The sequence below is a fragment of the Marmota monax genome, unplaced genomic scaffold, assembly GCF_021218885.2.
Source record: "Marmota monax isolate L192 unplaced genomic scaffold, Marmota_monax_Labrador192_F-V1.1 WCK01_AAM20220418_F8-fsc00018, whole genome shotgun sequence".
In the NCBI taxonomy this organism is placed as follows: domain Eukaryota; kingdom Metazoa; phylum Chordata; class Mammalia; order Rodentia; family Sciuridae; genus Marmota; species Marmota monax.
The window spans coordinates 9102522-9116820 of NW_026692201.1; the positions used below are offsets into that span (position 1 = coordinate 9102522).

A 14299-nucleotide genomic window follows, 5' to 3' on the forward strand; every position below is an offset into this window, starting at 1 on the left:
TTCTATTTAAATTTGTTAGTGTTGTTATTATTATGTAATTTGAGCTACGCAGGAATATCTGATACTCCACATCAATGGGAAATACAGAATGGCAACGGCATATAAATCATGTTTATTTGTTATTACAACTATGACCCACGGGACTCTTTCCAAGGTGCAATTTATTAACTTATTAAAAAAAACTTCAGTGTTAAACATTTTCATTGCTATTTCAAATGAAAAAACAATTTTAGATTTTTTTCCTTAGGCCACTGCCATTATATATTCTGTTTTGGAATAAGTTTTTATATTTTTTAAAGAAAATTGCTCAGAGGATTTGATTTAACTAAAACAAGGTATATTGCAAACATTAAAATTTCATGAATGAGTTATTCCCAGAAGAACAAGTGCTTTTTAAGAATATGGTTAAACTGTAAAGCAGAGGCAGGTAGATGAGCTGGTGGAAACACAACTTGTATCTTGTCTTGCTGTGCACCCCACAGGGAGGATCTGAGAACAAGGATCCTCTGAAGTCCATAGGAGTTCTATATACCAACGAACCCCAAGGGCTTGGCAACCATACTTTCATAGCATAAAAAAGTTCTATTTTTGTTTTTTGACAATTTTTTTCTGAAAATGTTACTTATACAAGCATATATAAAGTTAACTGTACTTTGAAATCAATGTGGGTAATTTAAAAAATTTAAGTAAAATTTAACTAAGTATATTACTTTAGAATCCATTAGTTATTAATCAAATAGTACATTTACTTTGAAAACAGAAATATGTTGACTTAGCTCAAAAAGGAAACTAGACTCATATAAGTATTGTAAGATTTACCCCAAATCTATCTTTTTTGGCAAACACATAGATTTCTGTCATTTTTTGAGAATTACAATTTGTTATATATGACAACAGAATGCATTACAATTCATATTACACACATAGAGCACAATTTCTCATATCTCTGGCTGTACACAAAGTAGAGTCATATCCTTCGTGTCTTCATACATGTACCATAGTTCAGTTGATAGATTTCTGTCATTTTGTACATAATAGAGAAATTGCTAATATTAGAATAAAAATAATCTAACAAACATATGAGAAAATTTAAGGATGCACCTGGAAGTTGTATACTTATACACATTGTCAAATAAATGTATAAAATGAGCAGTCTCAAGTCTTGTGTGACATCAGACTTCCAGCAGCACATTAGGTGATCTAAGGGGATCAGTGCAACCCTGATCAGTTGGGGTGCTTCAGGTCTCTGCTGTCTTTTTGCCACACATCATTTCTTCATTTATAATTTGAAATTTAGCTAACTGCAATTATGATTCCTGAGTCAAAGTGCTGATTTTTAAATATTTAGAATTTGAAAGTAATATTACATTTTTAATAGTTAAATACTTCCAAAATACTTCCAGGGTTACTACTCCTGTTTTCCAGGCTCTCTTCAGATGACTCAGACTTACACTCTTTTATTTTGGAAAGGGGAGAGGGATGATACATAAGGATGTTGAGAGGAAGAATGAAAGGGCCTATAAAACTAAGGTAATATAATTTCTGAAATGTATTCCTATTCAGCCCATTGGACCATATTTGAAAAACATTGAAGAAATAAGGACAAAATATTTTGTTTTGTTTTGTTTTGACCTGAAGTGATCTTTGCAAAATGTTGTGAAAGCAACAAAAGCTTCTCAATGGGGAGTCTTAAGAAAACTGTGCTGTCCATGATCACTGAGTAACCTGATGAAGAGAGAGGCTCAAGAGCACACTCACAATTGGCATCTGAGGAAGAGTTAAGACAGTGGTACTGAAACCCAGCCCAAGACTGGTGGTAATAAACTGTGTGCCCACGTCATCTAACTGTGGCCGTATTTGTGTCTCCAGTGGAGTTCATAATCAAGGTAAGGATGTCATGCACAAAAGGAATTAGGTTGGTCAGGAAGGCAGTACAATCACTTGATAATATAATTAGAGAATATGGAACACAAAAGAATACAGGTAAAGATTACTTTTAACTACAATATTCGCATTAATTAAATTTCTTACTTCAGTTGATGTGTACTTTATTTTGTACTCATAGTCTTGAATTTAGCTTGAGAAAATATAGTTAGGATTTACTGATTCCATCTTCAAAAAATTTTATCACATTCTCATTTACCCTTTCTTTACTCTGGAGCTTTTCTCTTACATAAGCTATGATGTCATATAGAAATGTATATATGTGCATGATTTGCATAAGTAATATACCACACACACATTTTGGCTACCATTTTATCTTAGACTTTCTGATCTCTAAATTTACCTTGCAGTGTTTTTTCATATCCTTTTTAAATAAGTTATTGTCCCTTCTTCCATCCTCAAAAATTGTTCTAAACCCTTTCAAACTCTTTAAAACTTTTTTTTTCAAGTCAAATGTAGATTTTTACAGAAACTTTGGCTATGTCTTTAATTAGAATAAAATAATATTGACATTAAGGTCTTGGGAAGTCGATTTTCAATTGATTTCTCACAGGTCAATAATGAGCTTTCAGAGTGTTGTTTTGACTCTGCTAGCCCCTCAAAGGACAAACAACCTGTTTTCCCAGTGGGTACAACTGAGCTAGAACTGGGGCCAGCACCCCATAGATGATGCTGAAAATCCTTCATCCAAGCCCATGTTCTCATGTGTTCTCTCTAAATCAAACTAAGGTTCTTGAGGTCAGAAAACTACAGGTTCAAAAGACTACTTTAAACATTTATTAAACATGATATGATCAGATCTTTCCTTTTCATAGAATTTTTTTTCTTTAAACTCAAAAATATAAATGTGAAGTAGCTTAATGTGAGCCACAGATCTGTAGATGCTTTCCTTCTAAGAAAACAAATCACATGCTTATCTCCACCCCAATCCCTAAAACATCACCAAAGGAACATACTTTCCTTCAATTGATTAAATGGATGATTTTTCAGTTGCAGAAGGGATCAAAGGAGTTTCACATTTCATTTTAAAAAGACTTCTAAATTTAAAACTAATTCTGCATTTCTGAGAAATATTTATATGGATTTTGTAGGAAATATTCAACTGAGAAATAATTTGAAACTCTTCATGTAAAGCTTTGAATTCATTCTGACACTGAAACAGTGTTGTCAACCTGCAATTGACAGTGACTGTTTCTAGCCTTTCCCAAAAAGCAATGTATTAACTATTAAGAAGAAAGATATTTCATGTCCATATACTTCATAGCCCTTAGCATATGTTCACACTTGATCCTTGACAATTTTATGATACACTTAGGGAATTAACTATAAACTTTATTTTATAGGTAAGGAAACTAAACTGGGAGAGATTAAGTAACACAGTCCCACCACATGGAAGTAGTAGAGCCAGTTTTTATTTGGTACTTTTAATTTATCTCACATATAAAACAGATAAAATAGAACATATACAATTTAAAAACTAGAAAAAAACGAACTAAAGTAATAATACAAGCAATGTTTTAAAAGGAAGTAAGAGTTTTTTTAAAAATCAATACTGGTGCTTCACAAAATGCCGATTTAACTGGAGAATTAACTGAGAGGAATTTTGAACAAAATTACTAGGCATTAATAATTGAGATTATCTTCTGAGTCACAAGTAATAGAGACTAGGAAAAGAATAGGGTGTAAATCAATGAAACCAGGAAAAAAGGAAAGGAAAGAGAAAGCTTCTTAGCATAGATGTATATGTGTTAGAAAAAAAAGAAAGATGGGCAAAGTGGAGTTAATGATTGTTCATACTTCATAGTAAAAGACTGAAAAAAATTAGGCTGTGAGTGGACAGAAGTAGAGATAAAAATGATTGGCAGTGGGGAGTATACAGTATGCATGATGCTGCTCCTGAGACAAAAGTGACTAGAGTGCCACAGACACTTGTGGTACTATTACCCTGAGACAGCCAGCTCAGTGCCCATAGCCAGTGAACCTAGAGTAAGGGCAGTGCAGAAATGAGTTGCTCAGGAATTCATTTGAAGGCAGATGCAAATAACTAGTCATTTCCAGAATATTCATAAGTGACATATTTTCTGTTTGACGGGAAATTCTAATGTTAAGTACGTATGAACTCCACTTGGTAAAAGTTTTTCCCAATCCTATTTGATCGCTCCAGTTACACTGAGCTTCTTGAGAGCAGAGACCATATCTTGGTTAGCTTTGGATTTTTATAGCCCAGCAGAATGCCTTGGTGCTTTAACATTTATTGAATGAAAGAACTCTTGCCTAAGTATAAACCACTTGAGGACAGAAACCATGTTTGTGTTTGAAGAAGACTTTTATGTCTATGTCTCCCCAGAGTGCACAAGGCAACACCAGTACAGAAAAGTACATAATGGAGGGCCAATCAGTGATGGGAGTATAAACAATATATCATTAGACAAGGGAATCTTAATCGCAATGGGCACAATATAGTGGAAAAACCTTGTATCTAGGAATAGGAATGGCAAAATAAGCACAGAAGGGGTGGTAATAGATCTGACATATGAGGGCAGATTAAATAGCATTTAATTCATCATTATGATGTTATGTAAAATTTTAAAGTGCTTTATAAATTATAAAGTACTTTCCATATAGAATTTTATTTATATTTACCTAATGTAAAAGTGTAGGGTTGTTAGTGGAAATTTTAGGAATATGACCCATAGCAATCTGGGTGATGCTAATTTTGTATAATTAAGAGTATCTCTAGGGGCTGGGGATGTGGCTCAAGCGGTAGTGCACTCGCTTGGCATGCGTGTGGCCTGGGATCGATCCTCAGCACCACATACAAAGAAAGATGTTGTGTCCGCCGAAAACTAAAAAAATAAATATTAAAAATTCTCTTGCTCTCTCTCTCTCTCTCTAGATAATTGCTTCTTAAATATGACATTAGAAATTTCACCATAAAGAAAACAATTCAGCTAACTCAGTGGTTAGAATTACCTGAGATAGCCTAATATGCTTATGGTCACTTCACTTGCAAAGGCGCCTCGCAGAAAGAAGGCACTAATAAAATTATACAGGGAATCTTATTTGAAAACAGGCTTTATGAATACTATTTCCCACAGAGATAAGCTAGTATACATTTCAAATATTTATCTATTTTTTTAAAGACCTTTTGGATTGTTCCTAAACACAGACACCCATTGTGCTTATAGAGCTTGTGAGGCCAAGTAGCCAAATAGTACAGGTACAATGTCAAGATTACAATTTAAAATATTTTTGAGGATGAAGTCTTAATTCAAAATGTTTTGTAGATCAATCTTATTTTATGTTCCTTGGCACTGGAAATTTTATATTAATACACATGAATATAAATTAGGAATAGAATTAAAAGCAAAGTCACCCTTTAATGAATTTTTCTATTTACTGATAAAAGCAGACTTCTAAGCAAGTCATTCTAGTTCTAGCAATAATTAGTTCTTATCAAGCATTCTAAATATATTTGACTCAGAGAGCTATTTTAAATTCATCATGACCTAAAAAGTATTTAGGCATTATTATTCAAAAAAAATTAAGGCATTTTAGTAAAGGATTAATTTAGATCCTCAGACTATTGAAGGAAGAAAAATGCAGACACATACACTTTCCTACTTGTAGTAATACAATTTTCCTCTAATTACTTTCTTATTCTATTTGGGGGACAAAAATAATGATTGCATATATCAACATTGCCCAATGAGGGTTTGAAAAAGCAACTGAGTGTACAAAGGCAATGGCCTTCTAACATGTATAGCCACCTTTTCAAGTATTTTGAATTGATTTCTCACAGGCCAATAATGAGCTTTCAGAGTATTGTTTTGACTCTGCTAGCCCCCAAAAGGACAAACATATTGCTTTAAACACCTTTACATCATCAAAATATTATCTAAACACTGTCAGTTTACTTTATAAATAAGTAACATCATATTGTGATTAAATTGGTTATTACTGAGTGTAAGTTAATCCTGTATAATATGCCTTATATATGAATCTTAGTCGTTTTAGAAACATGTCTAAAAGACTCATTTTACCTCTTCCCACAAATTATATAAATTCATATTTTTAACTGCCAATTAATCACACCTGGGACTTCTATTTTTAAACTTTTGTTTAGGAACAAAATTCAGTTACTCTAATAATCTTTGACTTCTATGGGGAATAAAATTCAGATAAAAACAACACAGAATGCATAGTACTCACCTTGGAAATACTGTCCATATCTCCTGAGCCTGAAGAAAAATATAAAAAGAAAGTATTATTATGTAAGAGATCATTTATAAATTAAACACTACTATAAGGTGTATCAGCAATATGATGACAAATATAAGAAACTCTACCTCTAGTTCCCTATCATCTATATCTTTATTGCAGAATAAATAAAATCCCTATCATAGATTCCTGAAAATACAACACTAGAGAGATCATTTATGTATCTTATTCATATTGGGCACAGCGGCACACACCTGCAATCCCAGCTACTTAGGAGGTTGAGACAGAAGAATATAAGTTTGAGGCTAGTCTGGGCAATTTAGTGAGACCCTGTCTCAAAATCAAAATAATTTTTAACAAAGAGGGGGAATGATGTACTTGCCTAGTATGTGTGAGGCCCTGGTTTTGTTCTCTGGCAATGTAAAAAAAATTTTTTTAAATAAATAGAATTTTTTTAAACTAAATATGTATATATGTATATATGATTTTTACCTAGTTTAAAACTTTTTAAAAAATACATTATATATGTGTGTATGCACACACACACCTCTATATATGTTTTCTGAAACAAAATTGTTTTTGAACCATATTTTATTACAATAACAAAAAAGTATTCCTAATAAATGTTTTAAAATTGACAGCAATCAACACTCACGGTCAAAACTTAAAATATTGTATTTGAAAATATATTAGTGCATTTTAATTTTGATTCTGAGAGAAATGAATAATAATATTGATTCTTACATAAGAAATGGAATCACTCATTAAGTAACAAACAACAATTAGATCTTTGCCAAAATTTAGTTTTATTCTGAACTATTTTATTTTCATGGAATAAAAATATTATAACATTTTAATAGTATGGCATTTAATCAGCTTCACAAGTAGAGCTTAACATTATTGTAAATAAACAGGCATAACAAATTGCTACATATTTTATATTGAATACATGCAATCATATATATATGCAAATATGTAAAATAGTGTTCATTATAGAAAGTAATGAACCAGTTGCCAAGTATATATAAAACTCTTTTGAAAATTTTATTCCAGCGAATAGTATAACTGAGTATTCTATGACCAAGTGTCATTTTTTTTTGTGACTAGTTCTACAAGTAAAAAGATTGAAAAGTGAATTGTTTTGAAATAAATTGGAAAACAAAATTCTGGAATAGCATTGTCTAGCTGGGTATGGTGGTATGCACCTTTAATCCCAGGCTCTTGGGAGACTGAGGCAGGAGGACTGCAAGTTGGAGGCCAGCCTAGCTACAACTTGCCGACATCTTGTCTCAAAATAAAAATAAAAAGAGAGGGCTGGAGATGTACTTAGGTGGTAGAGTATCCATGGGCCCAATCCAGGGTGGGGGGTGTAAATAATGCTGTCCAACAGAACTTGGTGTGATGATGAAAACATTTCTGTGTGACATCCATTATGGAAGCCATTAGCTATTACTGTGTCTGTTGTGCACATTGTATGTGGCAGTGTAACTGAATGAATGAATTTTAAATTTTATTTAACTTCATATTAAATAGTCACACATAGTTAGTAGCTACTGAAATTACATAGTGCATGTTAAAAATAATAATAGAACAAAGTGTGACTTTGGAATCGAGGCAAAATTAGCATGAATCCTATCAACTTGTTGCAATTTGCAAATAATTTCTGAAGTTACATAGTCTTTCAAGTATCACAGGAAAGCATTTCCTAACCTTGGGGTGAGGGAGTAAAATCTGTAGCTAGCTTAAATGGCTCAAAGGTATAGTTTGTCCAGTTTAAATAAAAGACCCCCCCCCCCTTTTGTGGTGTTGGAGATTGAAACCAGGGCCTTGTGCATACAAAGCAAGCACTCTACCGACTGAGCTATATCCCAACTCATAAAAGACCCTTTCTAAAAGAAAAAAAAATTATTACAGTCTCTAACTTCCAATGTCGACTTTTAAATTAGTCTATGATTATGTCACTTAAATATAGACAGACATAAGATACATTTTTCTTTTGGTTTTGTATTTGTCTTGCCTACAATTATAATGTGTTGTGCAATCTAGTCAACTTTGTACCATTCATCTCTACTTCTCACTATGTAAAAATTTTTATTCACCTTGTGGATATTTGGCTTCATTTGGTAAGAAGGCATCATATATGAAGCATGTTTTCATCTTTCAGTTACATACTTGAAATTAGCTTTGTAATGAAGACAACGTAAGCAGTGTTGTCTTACAAGGGAACCATTCAGATTATCCGGAATGTGATTACCAATTTTATTTTTAAAGGGAGACAAACATAAAATATAAAAACAAAATTAAGAAATTCTTGCAGAGAACTGAAATTCTTCTGAGACTGTGTCCACAGACTACTGGAGAGAAAGAAACCAGTTGGGAGGACAATGTAGTCCTCTGAGTGAGGCATGCATGATAAATGCTCAAAGCAGCAATATTTCCTTTGTCATAAACCACTTAGATTTTCACAGATTAAAGTAAATGTCTAAGAATATGAGCAAGGGAAGAGCAACTCTTACATTTCTTGTTTTCAAGTGATTTCGAGTTATCAAAACCAATATATTGTAGATTGAAGTATCATTCTGAGGTAAAAGTTGAAGTATCTCAAAATAAGTATCTGGACAGAAAATTTTTGCAAACCATAGAATCCACTACATAGAATTAAGGTTTTGTTTTGAATTTATTCTATACTTATAAAATCCTTACCTAAAGAGCCATTCATGTGATGTGACTCCATTCCTCCTAATCCACCCATGGGACCATCTGACCCAGGACCCATTGGAAACTATATTAAAAATGAAGAAAATGATTGTGATCATATTGAAACAAATTTTATCTTAGTGTTACAACATCTACCTTTAACATTACAAGGCATTGCCACAATTTATTTTCATTTTTAAGTTATAGAGAGTTTTTTTAAGTTATAGAGAGTTTTATAGAGAGTTTTGCTTGATTTTTTTTTTCAGTCTTATAGATTCTCTCATTGAACTGTCCCAATCCTCTCAGTTCACCTTCTCTATGCTCTGGATGTTCAGGCTAACGTTCATTTAAATTCAAAATTTTCTTTTTAGATATCCCCAACTAGACAGCCATGCAAATGATAAGTATTCTCTCCTATGATCCCGACAAACTTTCTATTATAAACCAAAGATAGTTCTTAAGAAGCTGTTAAATGTATTGGCTTATTAAGAAGAATAAGTCAACATCATTATGACAACATTAACATTTTTTTCTTAGAAGTCCATTTGTTCAAATGGACATAATAAATAATTTCATTTTACAGGTTAAATACATTTAGTTCCTGAGGGATAGCTGAACATAGCTAATGCTTGGCAGTCTCAACTTGACAGTCACATATTCTTTTTTTTTTTAATTTTTTATTGTTGGTTGTTCAAAACATTACACAGTTCTTGATATATCATATTTCACACTTTGATTCAAGTGGGTTATGAGCTCCCATTTTTACCCCATATACAGATTTCAGAATCACATCAGTTACACATCCATTGATTTACATATTGCCATACTAGTGTCTGTTGTGTTCTGCTGCCTTTCCTATCCTCTACTATCCCCCCTCCCCTCCCCTCTTCTCTCTCTGCCCCCTCTACTGACATTCATTTGTCCCCCTTGTATTATTTTTCCCTTTCCCCTCACTTCCTCTTGTATGTACTTTTGTATAACTCTGAGGGTCTCCTTCCATTTCCATGCATTTTCCCTTCTCTCTCCCTTTCCCTCCCACCTCTCATCCCTGTTTAATGTTAATCTTCTTCTCATGCTCTTCGACCCTACTCTGTTCTTAGTTACTCTCCTTATATCAAAGAAGACATTTGGCATTTGTTTTTTAGGGATTGGCTAGCTTCACTTAGCATAATCTGCTCTAATGCCATCCATTTCCCTGTAAATTCTATGATTTTGTCATTTTTTTAATGCAGAGTAATACTCCATTGTGTATAAATGCCACATTTTTTTTTATCCATTCATCTATTGAAGGGCATCTAGGTTGGTTCCACAGTCTTGCTATTGTGAATTGTGCTGCTATGAACATCGATGTAGCAGTGTCCCTGTAGTATGCTCTTTTTAGGTCTTTAGGGAATAGACCGAGAAGGGGAATAGCTGGGTCAAATGGTGGCTCCATTCCCAGCTTTCCAAGAAATCTCCATACTGCTTTCCAAATTGGCTGCACCAATCTGCAGTCCCACCAGCAATGTACAAGTGTACCCTTTTCCCCACATCCTCGCCAGCACTTGTTGTTGTTTGACTTCATAATGGCTGCCAATCTTACTGGAGTGAGATGGTATCTTAGGGTGTTTTTGATTTGCATTTCTCTGGACAGTCACATATTCTATAGCAGTTCTAGCTAACATATTTTAAAGCAGTGGAATTCTCCTTTCCAAGTAACATCTTAAATATTAGAAGTCTGGTATAAAACAGTTGTGAAAAGATGTGCTATAGTAGAGTTGGTAATGGAAAGTCAATGGCTTGCCCACTGTCTTCCTCTCATCTCCCTAGAATACTTCTGAGGAAACTTAGAGTCCAGTTTGAAGCCAAGTTATCTTATGCTTAGAGCTAAGACAATCTGCTGAAAATATTTTTTTTCTTCAAAGTTCCCATGACTAAAGCAATCCTTCTATGGTATATGCTGCAGAATACTGAATGTGGAGTGTGTTCATGTGTATATGGAAGGGGCAGTGGTAGTTACCAATCATAAAGGTTTTTGGAGGAAAAAAAAATTCAGTACATAAACCCCAATACTACCATGACTGTGTGGAAATATGGGGGATTTTTACCACTGTGAGCACACAAACCACATGATTTCAAGTTTTCCCAGGAGAAGAATAATTTTGCTACCTAAAATTAATTATCTAAAAGCTCATTGAAATTTTAGTAAAATGACATGTAATATATATACTCACTGATAAGTCAAGGATTGACTTTGAACTTAATGTTATTATTCAGCTTTTATTAAAAGCATAGTTTAGATCTGAACTGAGCAACTAGAGCCAGAAAACTCATTAGCCTGTGAATTTATTAGGTTTGGTCTTTTTATCTGGCCCCCACAGTGTTTTAAAAGACAAAAACACATAAATACATGTTTGGTAGTTTAACACAAAACAAATGTACTTCTTATTTTTCTCCAGTTTCAGCTACATGCTATATATTTATATATACGTGTATGTGTTGTATAATGTTTTATGCATAGTCTTAGCTATATTGTTATATACATTGTTATATGTTATAATAAATATTAGTTTAATTTATTTAATTATATGTTATCATTACATTTATTTATTTAGATTATATTTACAACTATAATCTGTTGTAAATTTTTTGTTAACATGTAGGCCTGATATCATGGATAAATATTTTCCTATGCACTTTTTACAGGAAAGATCACGACCATATTCTTCTTGTAAAACTGTCTCAGTTTCATATTTAAACCCTAGATTTCATAATATAAAGAAAAATGTGCATATGCAAATTCCTAATTTACTTTCAAGTTCAGGAGGATTAGAAAAATCACAATGAAAAAATTAAATAGTGCTAAAAATGATATAAACATAAATGATTATACACAACTTGTCATTTTAAATAGTATTAATCATTCAGTATTTCAGATAAATTGAGAGGTCAGCATTTATAGTTAGGTTCACTTTTATATTTATATAAGAACCTATGCATTCGATGCTGTTTTTTCTTCAATCTAGAGTCTAGAAAGAATTTTTCTGATATCCAGTAGTCTCTTGGATAATAAAATACAAAGTTTAAACAATACTCAGGAAATAGAATGTATTGAGTTTGAAAGTCTTAAAATATATCCCCCCAAGGAAAAAATCATATTTACATTAGGTCTGTTAGGTCCAGGAGGTACTGCATTCATTAAAGTATACATGTTGTCTCCAGAATTAGTTGAATCTGAAACAAAATATTACTTAATTGATATCTTACTTTATAATCTATACAAAAGCCATCACAAAACAACAAAGATGAACTGGATATACGTAGGTATTGAGAGCTGTGACACCTGAGATAGCTATTACTACTATTTGGAAACAAGTATCTGGGAGTCTGACCCCAAAACTGTCATTCTACCTATGATGGTATGATAGGTATATGATAACAGAAATAGTCACTTTAGTAATTCAGGTCAAAGAATTATTACTTCAACAATCTAAAAGGTTACAGTAAAATTTTTTGTTTTTAAAAAACGTGGATATTTTTTGACTTCTCTAAGCAACCACATGTATGCATACAACAAAAATCTCTTAAAATTCACATTTATTATCTTTTCAACTTTCATTATTTCCTTAGGTTACTATCTAAAAATTCTAAAGATAAATCATTTTAGCTATTAATTAGTAAAAGCAGGTAGAATATCCTGGCTTAATTTAAAAAGAAAGAGATTAGAACGAGATTATGTAATTGGAATAATAAACTCTCTTGTTTAAAGTAAAAGCCAGATTCCTCCACCCAACAGTTTTTTTAAATAAAATTCTTCTTGCTCATTTTTTTCTTGATTCATTATTATAAAATAAGTGTAGTATATAACCCATACAAATCTGTAACATTTTAGAGTGTTTAAAAAAATTTACATGTCTCTTAGTTAATTCCTACAATTAAAATAGATTCTACATAGATTACTACATAGTCCCTCAGGCTGACCCCTACCTCTTTATACTAAGTGAGGTCTCAATCTATTTTTGTGGCTTTAATGATTTTCATGTTGTTATATACCTAGGCTATTGGTTCTTTCCTGCTTATGACCAAATTTTCCCATCTTTGAATTTTTGTTTTCTTTTCCTCCAAGCATCTTTTCCCAAGTTCCCACCTACTGAAATTCAAGACTTATTTCAAATGTTACCTAGTCCATGAAGTATTTTTTTTCCTGATATTTCCAAGTAAATAAGGGTTCCCCCACCAAGAAATTCTGCCTTGAATAACAGTCTACATATTGTCTTATTTTTGTCTTCTACTTTCACTTAGGCTATAATAATCTCATTGAGATCACATGCCTCAGAAAATAAATATTGGCTAACTTGGATTTAACAAATGGAATAAACTCTATGACATGCAAAGTTCTCTTTCAGAAATCTTAGATTATCTTTTAAATACATACAACTTTCAAATGGGTTTTCAACTGAATTATTGTTAGTCTTGGTGAAAGGAAAAATGAGCTATATATTTTAACTATGCAGAAAGGACATGAATTTATCATTTTTAAGACCAATAGAGAATATAATTTCACCTGATAAAGAATATAGAGAAATAGGGTGTCCTTTTCTAGAAATTGTCTGACTTTTTTAATTAATAGAAGAAATTTACAGTAAAGTGAATTTTTGGCACCTATTTTGGGGGCCAAGGGGTGTTGATTTAATATTAGAGGAGTGATTGTGATAAAGAATGAATATATAATGAGTATAAAAGAATGCCTGGAAGATATGCTGGTTGCAATTTCTAACTTGAAAGTTAGAAGTGGTAAAATTACTTATCACTTGCAATGCTTAGAGTTGCTCCAATTTTCTTTAGTCTTGTAGATAAAGTGTTTCTTAATCACATGTTCCCTTCATAAATTAAACATTGACTCCATGATACAAGAATGTAAATGTAGGGGAGATGACCTGTCCATATAATTCTATCTTCAATGAATTTTATTAATAGTGAATATGCTTTGAGGATAGAGAGTATAAAATATTTACGAGTACAGTATAAAGAGTTAGTGAAGTAAAGTAAAATTTTGTATTGTCAAACTGGTTTTATTGAAATTTGAAAGTTAAAAATTTAAAAACTTATTTTTGAGGATCATTAATGACATGAATTTTAAGTTTCTATATATCTCAAACTTCAACAAACCAGTTAAAATATGAATTCAACAATGAAACAATTAAAAATTATTTCTAGTTATAAAAATTTCCTATTTTATTACCTAGAAGTAATTCCAACAATTTCTTTTCCCCTACTTTTTAGATTTTTGATATATATAACATATATATATATATGTATATGCATTTATATGTATACTTATGATCATATTGTGTTGAATCATGAGCATTTATTTTCTCATTAAAAATTCTTTGAAAATAACTTTAATGAAATTTTAATTATATTCCATCATGTTATACAAATTAATTCAATAACTTCA

The 14299-nt window shown here is 32.0% G+C and overlaps 1 protein-coding gene across 15 annotated transcripts in view; it reads right to left on the bottom strand.

Annotated features, from left to right (window-relative positions):
- Positions 1–14299, bottom strand: part of Ssbp2 (single stranded DNA binding protein 2) — a 322386-nt gene that overhangs the window by 9143 nt on the left and 298944 nt on the right. For all 15 annotated transcript variants that reach the window (XM_046428015.2, XM_046428021.2, XM_046428005.2 and 12 more), the window contains 3 exons: positions 12005–12075; positions 8869–8947; positions 6157–6185 (listed from right to left, as the gene is read on the bottom strand). In XM_046428015.2, the coding sequence (XP_046283971.1) occupies positions 6157–6185; positions 8869–8947; positions 12005–12075 (179 nt within the window). The remainder of the gene's footprint in view (positions 1–6156; positions 6186–8868; positions 8948–12004; positions 12076–14299) is intronic.